General features: G+C 51.6%; 5 protein-coding genes across 5 annotated transcripts; 2 read left to right on the top strand and 3 right to left on the bottom strand.

Moving 5' to 3' along the window:
- Positions 1–5,222: 5,222 nt before the first annotated feature.
- Positions 5,223–5,746, bottom strand: ACET3X_002224 (uncharacterized protein; the record flags this gene model as incomplete). Its single annotated transcript, XM_069448438.1, has 2 exons — positions 5,223–5,581; positions 5,632–5,746. 2 exons carry the CDS (start codon positions 5,744–5,746, stop codon positions 5,223–5,225), a joined length of 474 nt encoding a protein of 157 aa, XP_069308771.1.
- Positions 5,747–10,106: 4,360 nt separating this feature from the next.
- On the bottom strand, positions 10,107–12,049 carry ACET3X_002223 (uncharacterized protein; the record flags this gene model as incomplete). Its single annotated transcript, XM_069448427.1, has 3 exons — positions 10,107–10,394; positions 10,645–11,631; positions 11,702–12,049. 3 exons carry the CDS (start codon positions 12,047–12,049, stop codon positions 10,107–10,109), a joined length of 1,623 nt encoding a protein of 540 aa, XP_069308770.1.
- A 919-nt stretch (positions 12,050–12,968) lies between these two features.
- Positions 12,969–13,874, top strand: ACET3X_002222 (uncharacterized protein; the record flags this gene model as incomplete). The annotated part of the gene is made up of 1 exon (XM_069448416.1): positions 12,969–13,874. The coding sequence occupies one exon, from the start codon at positions 12,969–12,971 to the stop codon at positions 13,872–13,874; it is 906 nt and encodes a 301-aa protein (XP_069308769.1).
- A 46-nt stretch (positions 13,875–13,920) lies between these two features.
- ACET3X_002221 (uncharacterized protein) lies at positions 13,921–14,873 on the bottom strand (the record flags this gene model as incomplete). Its single annotated transcript, XM_069448405.1, has 3 exons — positions 13,921–14,347; positions 14,406–14,754; positions 14,807–14,873. The coding sequence occupies 3 exons, from the start codon at positions 14,871–14,873 to the stop codon at positions 13,921–13,923; spliced, it is 843 nt and encodes a 280-aa protein (XP_069308768.1).
- A 242-nt stretch (positions 14,874–15,115) lies between these two features.
- Positions 15,116–17,192, top strand: ACET3X_002220 (uncharacterized protein). Its single transcript, XM_069448394.1, has 4 exons — positions 15,116–15,538; positions 15,587–16,346; positions 16,399–16,636; positions 16,697–17,192. Exons 1-4 carry the CDS (start codon positions 15,223–15,225, stop codon positions 17,036–17,038), a joined length of 1,656 nt encoding a protein of 551 aa, XP_069308767.1. The 5' UTR covers positions 15,116–15,222; the 3' UTR covers positions 17,039–17,192.
- The last annotated feature ends 582 nt before the right edge of the window (positions 17,193–17,774 follow it).

Below are 17,774 nucleotides of genomic sequence, written 5' to 3'. Positions count from 1 at the left end.
CGTTCCTGATGTTATGTTGTGTCTTGCTACAAGTGTGACCAGCCGAAGCGCGAGCTTCTAGGAAGGCTGCAGAGACGCTAACTATTGAAATGAAGTCTCTGCAGGTATATGGGGAGTGTTGCAAGCAACGCATTTGATGTGACGCGTATGACTAGATGATGCAGAGGAGTGAAGACGCGTTCGTGTTCCTTACCTCGGTACCATGTACTGTGGGACCGCGGCTAAGACAACGTAAATAGGACGTGAAGATTGTGAGCCCCATCCTGGCGGCACCTTATCTTAATCTAGTGTGCCTTTATTGCAGTGAGCACCATAGGACGGATACAGGATATTGAACGACCGTTAATCGTTATTTTTAGCTGTGGTGGGGGCTACGGCGACAGAGTCGCGACTCCTGCAACGGGTAACCGAGGGCGAACACAAGTTAGTTGACCTCAACACGGAACCGCAAGTTTTGACAGATAGCGAGGGAGAACTAATTTTCAGTGTCCTATGGTCGTATGTACAATGCTTATGTGTTTTTGTCATTATAGAGATAGTGTTAAAGTGCCAAGGAGTCAATATGTCCAGAAACCGACACCTTCAGTCTTTCGATACTTAAGTCACGATCATTGATCATGCCGTATAACATGACTATACGATAAGAACCTCTGCGGACAGTAAGAAATGCCCAAGTAGTTATAAATTGTTTTCGGGCTCTTGTAATAGCCATCGGCAAAAGCTCGCATAGGAATATCGATGCGATTTGCTGCCAATAGAGAGGTTTCGGAAACCGAGATGGAAGCGAAATCAAGGGATAAGGTGTCACCCTATGCGATATCGCCCCAGACTACCTATAACGACGGAAAAGTTCGCACCAATTCAAAGACTGCAATAGTGTACCTTGCATGCGGGTCTTAATTTAGCAGGAAGGCTGTCGTCAAGACAGCCATACCGGAACCGACAAACGCAACCGTTATCGGTCGTTTGAAGTCTATGAATTAGGTACAAGTACAGAAGTGTCTGTCAGTACATCACTGATGAGCGTTCTTGAACTTTTTGAATCTGGGATTGAAGCGAGCGGGTAATCGCGGTTCCGTTGTGGAAGTTTCACATTAGCGCCCTGCCACCTCGGCTCGTATCCCTGTTCGATGTCTGAACAACAAACTGCGGATACCTCGTATGTTATTTGCATACTGCATGCATGGGCGCTAAAAAGGAGGCATTGCACGAGAAAGCGCCATTGAAATTGTGACTTCTTTTCATGTTCTTAGATATGAGATGGTCGCATGCTTCATCTCACTACATAGGTCCTGTTGTGCTCTTACTCTGATCCTACTTGAGCATGCAGTGAGAGCTGTAGCCTCCAGACTTGCTACAAAAAGGGACGTGTCTAGGATTGTTGGAGCCAAGCCCTGTCGAGTACTTGACCAACTGGAGAATGATCCGAACAGAGACAAGAGCATTGATCTAGAGTGAAACAGTCTGAAGCCTTTTGTTAGTATGCAATCTCAATATCGCTCACAGGATACCTATGTTGAAGGTGTGTACATATTACTAGTATCGTAATCCAGACGAGAAGCGACTTTTGGCTGGAAGGAAACTAGGTAGGTAGATACTGAGCCCACGAGTAATGTAAGCAGGCATTGAAACAATAACAAAGTAAAGAAGATCAATAGCTAGAGCAGTCTTGGTAAATGTCTTAACTGAATAGAGAATCTTTTAAGCCTTGTGCACGGGCACGGCTACTTTAGAAGCTATGATATACGCATGCGTGTATATATTTATAGCGTGTTCTAAAAATACACCTTAGCCAGCGTTTAAACTGCATGTCAGCCTCGCGAGGCTGTAGTGATATCGAAACATTGTAGTGCCTATACACTCCCTAATGTAAGCGCTCTCAGTGACCGGAGTTTGAACTGTGATTACTTATTGTACCAGATTCACACCTTATCCTCAGATTCAACGTTGGGCATGAAAGTCCTTGGAGCTGAGATGACCGCTCCTGATTCCTGTCGCGAACCATTCACGAGGCCCCTTTTGACAGACGAGAACGAGGACCTACTCCGCCAACTCCAGGAGACCAACAGAAGGCTACTAATAGAAATCCAACGCCTCGAAGACAGCAAATCCATATGGCAATGGATCCACGCAAACACTAAGGCCTTCCTTCACCATTATGGCAATTGGCTTCTCGCCCTTCCCAACCTCATCGCAACTTTCCTCTGGCTCTCGATGCTTCTTTACTTCACCGGATGGTATCTCAGTCTTCCTCAAAACGATGAGGATCAAAATCCACAGATCTGTAAGAGCTTCTCGCTGTGGCCATACATCTCGTGTATAGGAGGAAGACGACCGTTGGTTTTTCGAATTGTCTGCACTGCGATGGCTGTCTTAATCTCCACTTCGTTCCTGTCACTCTGTCATCTCAGCAATCAGATCAAACATGGTCACTGGTTAAGGATGACTGCCACACTTTTTGCTGTTGTATCAAGCTGTGCCCTCATAGCTCTGAGCTTCCAACCTATCGACTCCGCCCCAACGGCGCATCTTGTGGCAACATCAATCCAGATATTTGCAATGGGCAACACAAAGTTTTTCGATTGGCTGTCGAATTCCATGGTGCGAAGAGCTTTCAAGAGACGAATTGGAAACGTCCGCAGGGTGCGCCCCCTTGAAGTGTCCAGATGGCTGAAAACTTGTGTAGCAGCATTCGCCGCAGGTGAGTTGAAGCACCGAGTTCTGAGACTTCGGCTAATTCGTGAAGTCCCTGCTATGGCTACGTGTATGGGAGTCTATTATTGCACTGATATCGAGGTTATCAACGACTCAACATCCACCTGCAACAAGGTGGTTGCTGTGTCTGCTGTTGCCGAGTGGGTCTTGTCCATTGGATGGGTAGCGTACATGTCCACGATCGCATACGACCTTTACCACATAGGCTTCGTCGTTGAGCTATGGAGGCTTGTTGACTCTCCGCATGCCATGGAGGGTTGCGATTTGAGTAACTGGAAGGACCGTCTGTCGGAACCCTCGACTGATGTCTTTGCTTATGCGGACAGGCCTGTGCGCAGCGAAGGCATCTCTGCGGAGTGTAACTAAGTCACGCGGTGGCTTCCCTCAAAAGATGCCGGCGATGTGTAAGCAGCAGACTTGTCAATGCTATAGATGAGCGGTCAACCCCAGCCGCCACCAGTCCTCGCTATTACCGATCTGTGTGCTCGAGCTTGATATGCTCATCGTGAAGCCGAATCGATTGGCCAAGAATGATGAATATCTGCTTTGGTAGGCACGGCATCGGCTCTGAGGCGTAGAACGTCTTGGCTCGAATCGCGTGTTTCACATTCAAGGACATGGCCCCCAAACATTGCACAGCCAAGGGGGTCAATTCGGTACAAGAGCGGTTTTCGTAGGGCGAGCAGGCTAGTGGGAGTGGTTCTGTGGTGTTCATAGTGAGCTCTCCAAGACGGCCTCCCAGAACATGCTTCCATATCGGTGAGCCCGTCGACAAGACTAACTCGGGAAAGCTAGCAGCATATGCGGGTGGCTGGACCTCGGACTATGGGAGAAAGGTCAACATTCTAGCTCATGTCGACTTCTTGCGCGGGTTGTAGTATCTCTGAGAATGCGCATTGCTCTTTTCTATATCGAATAACGCTGCGGAGTCCTTTGAGCACTGTGTGCGTGTCATTGCGACGTTGTGATAGGCTGCTTCGTCGTGAGCTTCACCCTTGGCTACGTTCCCTGCGTACCTTCTCTGTCAGCTTGCATTACACACTACCTTATTACCATACTGAGCAAAGCGACTCAACATAGAATATATGGATTGGAAGAAGCATTATGATATCAAAACTTATAAGTTTTGGGATTCTCAAATTATATCCGGGTAGCGCCGCGAGCCTCGATAGCGTCATCATTGCAACATAACATCCCTGCATGTCGCGACCCCAATCTTCCCGTCAAAGGCAGGCGCATCTCCCTTCTAGAGACATAAAAGCATCAAAACGGCATGAATGCCGCCTGTTTGGGGTGACGGCTGCGCGCTTCCGCTAATTCTCCGATTCATCTATTTCCATATGCCAGATCTAGGTACAACACCGGAATATCACGACGCTAGATGAACAGGGCCGACAATCGGCAAATTAGAAGAAATGCCGGGTGTTGACGCTACGATCAGAAGGGGAGTGTTGCGACGGTGTAGTCTATAGCGCTTGCACTTCATGGGTCAAGAATGCGCGTCATGGGATCGATGTAAGGTACTGACCAGCTTTGCGGTTGGTGTGGGTGAACTAGTCCAGTGTAGATCTGTCTAATATCTCCGTTGAAGCCGTAGTCTGTATATCCCCCTCTTCCCACTATTTAAGTCCAATCCCTAGTATCCGGACAATCTCTCAGATACAATCGGCAGCACCGCCACCACCGACACTGGTAGTCCACCTCTTGAAAACCTACATCAAACATGCATCTCCTCAGTCTCTGCCTCACGGCTCTCCTGGCAATCCGAGTCTCTGCGTCTCCTGCCCTAGACAAACGCGCAATAACTTGTCTCAGAGTCGGCGCCACGGCAACAGCATCATGGACTAACGCAGCCGGCCAGTCATGTCGTTGGACCGGCGTCGTAGGCAGCAACTTTGGCACGAATAGCGTAAACAGTGGAGAGTACGCAATTAATTCTCCCATAGATCCCTCCATGTAGTAGCTAACATACTCCACAGCTACAGCTGTAATGGCCGCTGCGGAGCAGGCTGTTCAGGCACTGCACTCGGCAACGTATACACACAGGATTGCTTCTCGCATGATGTCTGCTCGTGGTTCAACAATGCTAGTGGTGGTGCAAGGTAAGTTCCAGATTTGGGGAAGAGGTGTTGAGAATTCCTGCTGATACAGTATCCAGTGATCCGAACTGTGGAGCTGGGTTCAATGCGGCGATTGATGATACGATTGGCGGTGCAGCGGCGGGCTGTGGACAAACGAATCCCTCGAATGCTGCTGTAAGGCCGACTAGGGCTCCAACTTGCTCGTAGGGTGGCAACGGATATCAAGGTTCTTGATCGCAGATCATGCACCATTGATTGTGTACTGTTGCTTGTAAAAGTAACGTACATTTAGTCGGCGAAAAGGGTAGCATCCGTCTCTGGTGCCGATGGGTCGTTTCCGGCAGCGAGAACTGTAATAACATCCAATCATCTTGTCAGCTGTATCGAGCATATATTGTAGCGTGACGGTGAACGGGCGAGGAACATTTAACAGAGCTGGAAGGTCTGTACATTGACACCTCGATACTGCAGAGCGCTGGGCAACAATCGCGGGTCGTTTGCGGGAAGAGCGGTTTGATCATGCCATCCAAATACTTCCCACAGCGGACCCAGACGTGGGTCGTAGAGAACAGCGCCATCGGAGCCTTTTGTAAACTTTTGAAACATGGCACCTTGTTGACTACGGGCAGCTTGTGCCAGCCAGCCAGAGGGGAGTGGCCCAAGAATCGCTTCTCCGCTCATCAGGCCATGGACATAAGCCTCTCCAACAATCATATGAAGTCCGCTTGCCTTGGGGCGGAGGATCACTGGCGCATCGAAACCCAACAACACTGCAATGATGTCGCCTATCTTTGTCAGCTAGACCTTTGAATCCTTGCTACCAGATCGGCTGTACCATCTGCTATCGACTGCGCGCCGAAACCCATGTACTCCTGGCTCTTGAAGAAGCGCCGCCCTTGGGTGAAGTCCTGTACACTATTCTGGAAACCATGAAAGCCTTTTTCATTCATTCTCAGTGCCCGTCCATCTGCTGATGTGAACGCTCTCTTGCACTGAGATACAGTTGGCCAATAGATGTGTGACGGATATGTTTCACGAACGCGATTGCCGCAAAGCGTGGCGACAAAGGCATCAAGCTGTGCATCGCTCGAGCCGTCAACCTTTTCGTCAAACCGCGATACCTTTTTCAGAACGCTCCTCCAGTACACCCACGTCCCCTGATCTTCCCGCTTTGTCAAGTCCTCTACCCATGAGATCACTCCGCATTTTGCTCCGACGACCTCGAGAATGCTGTCATCGATGATGCGCGCACCTCCAGTACAGCTCTGACCTGAAGCGAACCGGCCGAACGTCATCGGCTCTCGCGGCAGTCCCTTCGACCAGTCCGGGACCCACGATGGCCCATTACCGCCACCTTTTGGCATGTCACAGAATTCTAGGAAGCTTAGCTTATCGAATGTGTCCAGCCAGTTATGGCAAGCTCTCCGATACGTCGCTGTTGGGGTGATGTTGTAATCAGGGTTTACATTCATGGAGAAACGCGAATCCAAGAGCCCCAAGATAGCATATATCCTGTCGCGACTATCATAGCACTGTGCGTGTCGCGTCGCCCAAAGCAAACCTAGTGAGGGCGTGTCTCTATTGTAGAAAACCAAATTGCTGACTTTCGCCAGTAGTGGTGGCGGTAACAGGACGTTGAGAGTCTGTTTGACAACCAGGGAGAGCACGGCTCGGCGAAAGTGATACCAAGAGATCGAATCACGCCCGCAATAAAGCCGAGTCGAATCATTTGCCAAGTGAACCTCTTGTGTGATCCAGAGTCTTGAGAACCATGGTCGCTCCAGTAAAGCCCGAATAGCGATAGCTTCCTGATCAGTGAGGGGTATCTCCACATCGGGACGGAACCATCCCTTCTCTTGGCACGACGGAGCTTCTAGATAGCTTTGGTCCCTCGAGTACTCCACCTGAGCTCCGATATATCCCAGTATCTCCATAGCCCGCGTACTATCGTCCTCTTGTGACTCAGGCCCCAGCCAGACATTTACTTGCTTCGCGAATCGATATATCTGGTCCATACGCTTCACTTGCTTACCCCGCTCTTCCAGATTACTTTGGTCGATGCAGATTGCGTCTATCCAAAGTGTCCTTTCCTTCGCTGTGAAGCGGAGGCATTGCAGCGCTGTTGCGAGATTCGGACGAACAAGGAAATCCCAGGCAGTTCCAATGTCAACATCGACAACGCGTATGGGTATGGTTTCGGTGTCGTTCCCCCAAGTATAGGAAAGTGCCTCAAAGGCATACTCCTGGTCGATGTAGGTCTTGCCGCGAGTGTACATGTATCTTGGGATGCTGTCATCTGGATGAGTCCAGGAACAACATTCGTCATCAGTATTCTCGAACAGGTAGCGGCCTTCCAGAGTTTCGTATGCTGTCCAACTGGGGGGTAGAGTTTCTTTCACTTGGAACAAACCCTGTGGCATTGCACCAACATTTTGGCTTTCGCACAGGGGAACGTGCTGTATGTGTAGTTCGATGCCCTCCTCCCACGACGCAGGCTGCAGTCTGAGCAGGCGCAGCTCTCCTTTAGTTTCATTGAGCGGCCGGTATTGGTATGGTGCCATGGTTTGCGCTTCGATAACGGATCCCGTCTACATGGGAATATGCCAGCCTGTGTGATGAACGAAAGGGTTATGCATACCGAAGTAGCGCAGCTTTGTGAGTTGCAGTCGAGACATGGCTGAGTGACGCAAAAAGGCGATGCACACTAAAGAGACGCATAACTTGTCAAACGATGTGGTCAAGGGCACGTCAGCCAGTCATGTCAAATGTGCGCGCGCCCCCAAGTAATCAATACAGCCTAGGGAAGATACACTGCCCCCCAACGGGAGACGCCAAATCGCGACGTGGCGCTGTTGCCTGCAGATGTGGCCTTGTACCGCGATCTTCTGCAAAGAGCAGCGTGACGCGTAAATAGAGCGGGCAGAGGCAGACGCGATGAATCCCGATGATTGCGCTCCTTCGCTTTCAAGGCCTTACAAATGGCGTAGGAGATAAGCCGGGGATGTCGAGATGGCCATAGTATTGTCTGCGTCAAATTCTCAGAGGACAACAGGCCGTTGAGCAAGCAGGCCGTAATAGAGCGCGTGCTGCGGCATACATTGTGGATGCAAAACTCCCTGGTGTGTGTGGGAGAGTGAGCGAGCTTCCCGCGCCTCGAGATTCCAGTTCGGGGGTCGGGTCGAGAGGTCGCCGTGCTTGCCACCCTGTCGCGATCCCCAGCCTCCACCTAACCCTCATCAGCAGCGAAGACGATGCGATGATGATGCGATATTAGCAGTGCACGAAACCCAGTGTGCGTCTCCAAACCCGATTCCAGAGTCGTCGCGAGATATGACAAGACAATGTCACTGTGATCAGTCGATTCGCCGACCTGGAAGCGCGCTTTACATCACGATACCACATAGTAACGCCGAAGGAAAGGTTGGATAACGCGCGCGCGGTGTATCCCCGACCCATCTTGCATGAACAGCTGAGAACAGCAGCAGTGAGGCAGGAGTCCCTTGTTTAAGGCCATTGTGTAAGTCCAGGCGCTGTCGCTACTACGTGGAGCATCAGGATCACGCTCCATGAAGACAAGCTTACTCCTCCTTAGTCGCCCCTGTTCATCTATCCCCATTGAAGTCCGCACCACCTGCGCTAGCCTGCGGCTTATTGAAGACTCACCAACCATTTCTTTCTTCCATTTCTCCTAAGGAAAGCGATAGCACGACTCCTGATTTGCATAAGAGCCCTCTTGAACAGAGAACCCAGCTAAGAATTTGAGCGTGCGCTGCCTACGGAACTGCAGGCTCTTAGCAGCATGTCCGCGGTTAAGCATATGTCTCTTTCTGCAGCGGTAATTGGTAAGGCTCACACCCGTAAGCGTACGATATAATGTACAGCGACTAGGTGTTTTCGAAGTAGTCTCCTATCTGTCCACTGGGAGGGTGTTGGGCGAGGTCTTTTGCTAGCATTTTCGCTGATTTCTGTACCCAGCGAGCAATGCGGAGACATTGTGACAACTATTCGGCCAGCACCACCTGCAACCTACACATATTGTAGTAATGCCACCAGCTTCCAAGACCTCTCTTACGGTCTACAATCATCATATATACGAAGGACTTGCGACCTGGAGCCAGCTTTTACTAGCCAAAACATTGTCGAGACACTAGCTTTACGCGTCGGAATCGACATCGAAGGCAATTTGACTTTGCCAAAGCTGCGTTACCGGGAAACAAAGGTATCAGCCTCATCTCAGACACACCCAAGTTGCTTTGCGCTGACGCGAGCCCTGCCCAGTTCCAGGTCCTACTCCGTGTCCACCATCTGCACACTGTCGTCATCTTTAATGCACGCAGCCGTTTGCAGCTCACTGGAACGCCCATATGCGGTCAGATCTTCTTTTCAAGTGCGTGTTTCCAATGGTGACTACCCTCCTTCGCCATACCACGTTCTCCCATATTACTAAATCGACGAATGAGGACAATCTCCTCCCTCAGCCTGATAACTGCACCAACAACACGCTGCATTCGAGAGGTTATTGGCCGTGCATAGCTAACACCTAGCTGCAGACCTGAACCCATCAGTCTAGGCAAGGCCAAAACCGCAAAGAGATGTAAATCTACATTGGCTCCTGGTCGCATGGCTTCGGCAGTGTTGCTTCGACATATACCGTATCGCTTGGCAGTTAGGTTATCGGAAAAGCTGAGGCTCTGCGAAACTTTTCGTATGTAAACAGAAGAGCAGAGTTGCTACGGCGAACATGAAGATCACACAATCACCCACACACAGATCACTCAGCGCCATGCCAACAGTACGTTCCAGCAAAGGCTTCATTTCTCCACAGAGCATGCATCGTGCTGTGCGCTAACTTCGCTGCGTGTAGTTCGAAGTAGACGCTCGTGTCATATACGGGGAACGCGTTTATGTTGTAGTCCAGGTTATTATTCGCAAGAACGGAATTGTAATATACGTTATTAAGTTGGAAGGAAGAGTGTATAATCAGGATAGGGGGATTGAAGTGAGCGAACACGATCTAAAGGCTGCCTAATATATGTGGCAAGGGACGATGATAACACATATATGTTTTCATATATGGCTAATATATGTGGATATCAACAGGCTTGAAGGAGTACGCGCCCGAGGTGTGTAGGCATCATGGATATGCACAATTATGTGGAGGTGTTTGTAATCCCTAATTAGAGTGTCATCCATCATTATTTTGTAGTTGGAAATCACCGCAGTGCACGCACCACATAACCACACATCAACCCACCATGTCCTGTTACGAACAGTGCCAACGGTGCGACTCGAGTGGTAAAAATGTGGCAATTATGCCCATGCGGTGGCAACGGCGGTTTCTGGCTGCAAGACGATGCCAACAAAAGGGTCTGGCAGCCGTCGGGATGCGGTTGCCAGCTTGGCGACTACCGGAGCCACCAATATGACGACTGGTGTGCTTACTGCAGGGGCACGAAAAGTATCGAGCTGAGCCTTGGTTTGCAGTGCTCGGGCAATGGAGACTGCGCTAGACCTATTCAGATATTTGTGATTACTGTTGATGATAACGACTAGGCGGGCTCTGGCACATTGCAGTTGAATGAGAAGGTTGTAGGAGAGCTATCACTTGAGAGTCAGAACATGCTAACGAAACACTAATGAAGACTGTTCTACATAGGAGTTCCGTATTGGTTCGAGGTATTTCATTCTGGCAGCATACCTGTACCCTCAACAAACCCACTCAATACGTCATATTAATCATGATAGTCTTCGGTTCCGTAAAGGCCCTCAGCGCATGAATCCCACACTCCCTGCCCAGCCCGCTTTCCTTACTTCCTCCAAATGGGGTGTTTGTAAACATCAAACTCACACAGTTCACGCCCACCATACCACTATCAAAATCACTCGCCACCCGCAACGCCTTGTTAATATCCTGCGTAAACACACCAGCCATGAGCCCAAAGTTCGTATTGTTAGCCAGCTTCATGATTTCCTCCTCAGTCTGGAAAGACTTGACAACAGAAACCGGGCCGAAGATCTCTTCGCAGTGGATTTCCGACGTTGGATCCACGTCCGTGAAGACGGTGGGCTCGAGGTAGTATCCAGATGTACCGACGCGTTTGCCGCCTACAGCGAGAGTACCTTGGCCGTTCTGGCCGCGCTCGATGAAGCCTTGCACGCGCTCAAACTGCGCTTTGTCGACCAAAGGCCCCATGTTTGTCGACTTCTCATCCGGGTCACCAATCTCCTTGGCCTTGTCCTTCATGGCCTGTTTATACTTTTCGATAAACGCGTCGTAGATGCCTTCCTGGACGTAGACACGGCTGGCCGCGAAGCAGACCTGGCCCGTGTTTGCTGTAATGGCATTGGCAGTCCACGTCACTGCATTATCAAGGTTGCAATCGTCAAACACGACAGCCGGGGACTTGCCTCCTAGCTCGAGCGTGACGCGCTTGAGGTTCGATTTCGCGGCCATTTCTTGAATCTTCTTACCCGTTGCAATGGAGCCGGTGAAGCTCACTTTGCGGATGCGCATGTGGCTTGCGAGCAAGGCGCCGGTGCTGCCATCGCCGGTCAGGATCTGGAAGACGCCAGGCGGGAAACCGGCTTCTTTGATCAGAGTGCCGAGGGCTAGGGAAGAGAAGGGTGTCTTTTCCGAGGGCTTCAGGATGAAGCAGTTTCCTGTTGCGAGGGCTGGGGCGGCTTTGAGACCGATGGTGGCAATGGGTCCGTTCCAAGGGACGATGCCGGCTGTGACGCCGAGGGGCTCGTTGCGAACAATCTTGAGGAAGCCGTCTTCCTGGGGCCACGACTCGCCGCCGAACTTGTCGATGAAACCAGCATTGTATCTGAAGACCTGGGGTTGGTTAGTCACCACTCCTGAGGCTTTGATTCAAACAGGAAGCCTGATAAAGGATTGTACATACTTCAGCGCAGAGTCCAACCTCAAAAGCACCAAACGCCGCCGGAGCGCCCAGCGAGATTCGCGACAACTGTGCAAGGCCCTCTGCGTTCTGCTCGATGAGATCAGCAAACTTGTTCAGGATGCCTCGGCGCTGGTTCGCGCCCATCTTCTTCCATGCTGGGAATGCCTTTTCCGCGGCGTCGACTGCGGCATCCACGTCCTGTTCACCTGCAAGAGGACAGTCGTCTGTAAGCTGTTCCCCATTCTTGGGGTTGTGGAGTGTGAGCTTCTTTGGTGACTTTGAGTCGACGTATTCATTGTTGATGAATATCTGCTTGGGCAGGTTGTCCGCAGAGTATTGTAATGTCATGATAGGCGAGGTATGAGAGAACAAGAACTGGGAGAGAAAACAATGGAACTGAGGACAAGAAAGAGTAGAGACCACGAGGGGTATCTTCGATTTGTATCGAGATTGCCCCTGGTATAACCAGCATCGGGCGAGTAATCGCACCTCTTCGCTAAAGCAGTCATCTTGACTAAAAGGGCAAGAGGCACCAGTGTAAGGATGCAAGCTGGTGGCCCTGCAGCTCGGGTGAGCAAACGCCTGTGTAACGTCGCATGAGGAGAACTCAAGCTTGGCAGCAATTCGTTGTGTCGAGTGACGAGGTTCGGCATCTGGATAGCGCTCGCGGTCTGTTTTCCGCGTCGCTGGCGCTCATGCGTGTTGATTCGTTTTCCCCGCCTTCCCCGCAGCACCCCGCGTCATGCTCCATGACCATCATCGTCTATTGACATGACTCGCATCCAACGTGAGACTCTCGCGGACATGATTCAGACTAGTGGCGGTCATCTTTCGCCCTGATCTAGGATTACATGATAACAAGTACGAGGGTGGGTCGTATCGTGGTTAGATACGAAGCAGGAGGGAAGTAAAGTAGGGCACTGCTCCTTGAGCACCAGAAAGTGTTTCATCTCTCGAGAAATTCCAAGCAGCATGAAATCATCTAGTCACTGGATAGAGCCAGCTCGGAAGATGCTTTCCTTCTGTTTGTGCGGAGAAGGAGCACACGGGATGTATCCGCGCTTTCCTGATGCGAGCCGTCATCGTACTACTCACCCAGATAGATATTATGTACTGAAAGTCCTCGTGTACGAGAAAGAAATGCACGCCTCAATATCAAATACTATATCCATGACATACCAATTCTCAGACTCCTAAAACGTGCCATCAACGTGACTTTTCTTCTCTGGGCGCAAGTCCTCGTCCAACCAACAAACTCCTCCTCACCATGCCAGCAAAAGTCGCCCTAATCACCGGCGGAGCATCAGGCATGGGCCTCGCCGTCGCAACCGCCCTGTCAAAGCGCACTGACGAAGAATGGACCCTCCATCTCGTCGACCTCAATGCCTCAGCCGGCAAAACCACCACCACCACCCTGAAGAACACACACTTCCACCAAACCAACGTAACAGACTACCCATCCCTCGTCTCCGCCTTTGAAGCAACATACAACACATCCTCGCGCCTCGACTTTGTCTACGCAAACGCCGGCATCGTCGAACGCGACAACTTCTACCAGCCACACAATCTAGAGGGCCCACCGCCTCCGCAACCAAATCAACTAAGTGTAGATATCAATCTCAAAACCGTGATAAACACTTCCTACCTCGCTCTCCACTACTTCCGCAAGACGGTAGCCAAGCACGGGAGACAGAATGTAGACCCCGTGCTAGTCATGACAGCATCATGCGGCGGTCTGTATCCCTCAGAGTTCTGTCCAATGTACAGTGCGAGCAAAGCCGGCGTTGTGCAGTTCAACCGCGCAATCAGCGTTGCATATCACCACGAGGGGATACGGACGTTTGCTACGTGTCCCGGGACGATTAACACGGGGCTGATGAGTCAGGAGGAGTGGAAGAGTTTCCCGTTGGAGTACTTTACGCCGATGGAGACGCTGGTTGATGGCGTAGTGAGGTTGGTCGATGGAGGCGAGATGGTGGACGCAAAGGGTGTGAAGAAGAGTAGAGAGGAGAACTGGGGGTTGACGGTGGAGGTAAATGGCGACAAGTTGTATTTCAGAGAGGGGCCGGAGTTTTGCGATGAGAATATGAGGGAGATGATGAAGTATACTAGTATGGCGAAGCAATTCACTAGGATCGCGGGGGGCATGGAGAACGGGACGAACGGGGCGTGAGTTGTATGTAGATTCGTAATACTGGTCGAATGAGATTCACGCACTCTTATAGCTTGGAATAGCGTCCTGAAGCTAGCCTCATGCCCCCATCAACAGCGATATCCTCACCGTTGATATACGCTCCAGCCGGGCTACACAGAAACACCATAACCCCAGCGATATCCTCAGGCTCGCCCAGTCGCTTCCGTGGATTGTTCTCCTCCAGCTCTTCCTGCCCACCCAGCATCTCGATCAGGCCGTCTGCGAGCTTCGACGGGAAAAAGCCAGGCGCAACGGTGTTGGTCGTAATGTTCCTGGGCCCGAGCTCGACAGCGAGTTGGCGGGCGAGGTGGTGGGCTGCGGCCTTTGAGATGCTGTACATGATTGTGCCGTGCTCGCCGACATGGGGCACCGTCGTGCCTGCCGTGGACGAGACGATGATTATGCGCGAGGGCGAGTGGCGGGTGCCGGCGCGTTCGAGGAGGGGTGTGAAGCTGTTTGGCGTTAGGAGTCGCTCAGGTACTCTCCATGCAATGCAATGCAAATGCGTACAGTCGCGCCAGATTGAAGACGCCGCGGACATTGAGGTCCAGCACCTTCTTGCTCGACCAGTCTGGTGTCGGATCAAAAGGGCCTCCCCACGTCGCCCCGGCATTGCACACGAGCATGTCCAGCCTATCGTCCGTCTCCTGCACCTTCCTCACCAGTCGCTCAATGTCTTCGGTGTCGGCGACATTGGCGGCGATGCCGACTGCCGTACCCGATACGGGCAGCTTGTTGAGTTTCTCGACGGCCTGGTCGATGCCCTGCTCTCCTTCATTCTTGCGCGCAGAGATGAAGACTTTGCTGGCGCCGGCGAGCAGGAACGCCGTCGCAGTATGGAGGCCGAGCCCTCTTGAGCCTAGTGCGGTGAGTTGGGGCACGCTGGTCGTGTTTGTGGTACTATCGCTCACCCCCAGTGACCAACGCCACTTTGCCCGCGAGGCTGAAGATGCGGTTCAAGTCTCTCAGCTCAGACATGATGGTCAATCTCCAGTTTGATTGAGCAGATAGCGGGACAGCGAGCGAGGAGCCATCTCGCCATGCGCCATGTTGCCGGATTATCTGGGGTAGACGCGAGTCTGGGGAGCTTCGAGTGTGGAGTTCGATATCCTCGGAAGTCCCGAGGTCGCGTCGCGTCTGTGCACCCACCCCCGCGAATACCTCGTGCCGGCTGTGGCATCGACGCCTCTCCTATGCATGACCCTCCAAATGGGCCAATCCTTCATCATGAGGCGATTTCGCCCTATCCCTGGCGGTCTTCGAGGCCATCACCGTCGTTCCGCGTCTTTTCTTCATCCTGGCTGAGCCCTAGCACTGCACCGCAAACATGCCCTTTGCGTCACCCTTCCCGACTTTGAACATCCCAAAATGCAACCTGCTTGATTACCTCTTTTCACAAGAAACAGTTCCTTCAGACATACCAATTTGGATTGACTCCAAAGACACCAATCAACATCTCACACCACGGTCATTGCTACAATGGTCGAAACGGTTGGCAATGGGCTTGGATCGCATCGGGAGCAAGCCCAGCGAGGTAGTCATCATCTTCACACCAAACCATATCTTCGTTCCCGTAGCATACCTTGGAATCGTGGGATCCAAGCGGATTTTCAGCGGCGCAAATCCAGCATACACAGTCTCTGGTAAGACGTGCTTGCAAGTGCAGGAGACGCTTTGCTGACGACATCTAGAGATGATACATCAAGTCGCAAACACGGAAGCCAAGTTCATTCTCGCTCATCCAACATTGGTCAAAACAGCCGTAGCAGCAGCCAAGGGTGCTGGTTTACCGGAAGACCGAGTTTTCCTTTTCTCAGACGAACCCTGTGCACCTGACCAAGGCTGCAAGGACTGGAGAGACATTTTACCATCTGCATCTGAAAGTAGAACGTACAACTTCCCAAAGCTATCTGCACATGAAGCAACTACCACTACAGCAACAGTCAACTACTCCTCTGGCACTACAGGTCTACCCAAAGGAGTCGAAGTCAGCCACTACAATCTCATCGCAAACCTCGAACAGACCATCTTTATGCGCTATCTCCACAAGCCATGGAACGCAGACACTCGTCCTCGAGAGACCTGGGTCGGTTTCTTACCTCTGTACCACGCCTACGGACAGCTCTACACCATAGCCATGGCCCAGAAGCTTCAGATACCCTGCTTCATCATGAAGAAATTCGAGTACGAGGAGTTTCTGCGGGTCATTCAAACGCACAAGGTCACACATCTGCAAGTTGCGCCGCCAATCATGGTCATGCTCAACAAGAGACCGGAGACGGCCGAGTACAATCTCAGCAGCGTGACCGATATCTTGTGCGGTGCAGCGCCGTTGTCAAAGGAGCTACAGAATGAGATTAGCAGGAAGCTGCAATGTGAGATTGTGCAGGGCTGGGGCATGACCGAGGTTACTTGCGGAGCCATACATGTGCCGGGTGGTACTGTGGATGAGTAAGTTTGCTGTTTTCTAGTGATGCTATTCCATCTTTCTGATTCGACATAGCTCCGGGAGCGTGGGTCAACTGGATCCAAACTGCGAATGCATGCTCCTCGACGACTCTGGCAACGAAGTCGCCGACGGACAGCCGGGTGAACTCCATGTCCGCGGCCCCAACATCTGTCTCGGCTACTGGCGCAACCAAAGCGCAACCAAAGAGTCAATATCATCAGACGGATGGCTCAAAACGGGTGATATTGCCGTCGTAAAAGATGGATGGTTCTGGATCGTTGACCGGAAGAAGGTAAACCGCTTTCCACCCCCTCACATTCCTTTACCGTATAGCGTACTAACACCCACCCAGGAACTCATCAAGGTAAACGCCCTCCAAGTCGCCCCCGCAGAACTCGAAGCCGTGCTCCTGGAATTCGATCCTATCGCCGATGCAGCTGCCGTTGGCATCACGCTCGATGGCCAGGAATGGCCGCGGGCGTATGTGGTGCTCAAGGACGAGTACAAGGGCAAGACTACGGCGGAGCATATCCATGCGCATATGAAGGTCAAGGTTGCGAAGCATAAACAGCTTGTGGGTGGCATTGTGTTTGTGGAGGAGGTGCCCAAGTTGCAGAGTGGGAAGATTATGAGGAAGGTGGTTAAGGAGTGGGCGAAGAGGGATGCGGAGAGGATGGGTAGGGCTAGGTTGTAGAGGGCGGGCGTGTTTCGAAGAAGGGGTTGATTGTATGTGTACGTTCTTCCAGCAGCAGTGCTACGTCTGTTTGTTTGGCAGATCCAGACAAAGTGCTCAACGCCTGGTCACAAGGTTTATCGTTCGGTTCACGTGTCGTATGAATCAGTCTACCCGTTAAAGAAAACGTTCATGACATTGATACTGTTACCGACCACATCCGTCTTCACCGTTCCGAAAAGAGACTAGCACGGTATTGGCAACTCCGTTTCGATGTGGTTCGTACCTGACTGGCCCGCGTAACATCATCCGCGACCCCTCAGTAGTTGCACACCCTCGATGTCTACCGTCGCGCGACAAACTCTCACTATCGTCATACATCTCGGCCCAGCTAATCCTGGACTGCAGCCAGATTGCGCGCGAACCCAGATGTTGTCTCGTGCTGGTCATGGCGCCTGCGAACAGGCCTATTGTATCCCGCTTGACAGTAACCAACCAGCGTGCGAGGAGATGTGCAGTGTATGAAGACACCCGAGGCGCGGCTAAACACTGCAGAAGATGTTGGATTGCCACGACATGGCGGTGCGACCGCATTCCTTTTTTTGCTTATGTTGATGGTGCTGCGTCTTTAAACCTCATCTGCTGTATTTGAGGCTTCATCTCCGTATACCACCCGCGCTTCATCTTCTTCTATAATCATAATACTCCATGCAACCACGGGTACCCCCTACAATACATCCAGAAGCTTGCCGGCCAG

The sequence above is a fragment of the Alternaria dauci genome, chromosome 2 (genome assembly GCF_042100115.1).
Source record: "Alternaria dauci strain A2016 chromosome 2, whole genome shotgun sequence".
NCBI lineage: Eukaryota > Fungi > Ascomycota > Dothideomycetes > Pleosporales > Pleosporaceae > Alternaria > Alternaria dauci.
Note: the sequence above shows the minus strand (reverse complement) of the source record. Positions and strands in the feature narration are given on the sequence as shown.

What these genes read in the sequence shown, in the direction of transcription:
- ACET3X_002220 (XM_069448394.1), top strand. Translation starts at nt 15,223, where the DNA reads ATGCCCTTTGCGTCACCCTTCCCGACTTTGAACATCCCAAAATGCAAC. An exon ending in TCCAGCATACACAGTCTCTG is followed by an intron (nt 15,539 to 15,586) that starts GTAAGACGTGCT and finishes GACGACATCTAG; the next exon opens with AGATGATACATCAAGTCGCA. An exon ending in GGATCGTTGACCGGAAGAAG is followed by an intron (nt 16,637 to 16,696) that starts GTAAACCGCTTT and finishes ACACCCACCCAG; the next exon opens with GAACTCATCAAGGTAAACGC.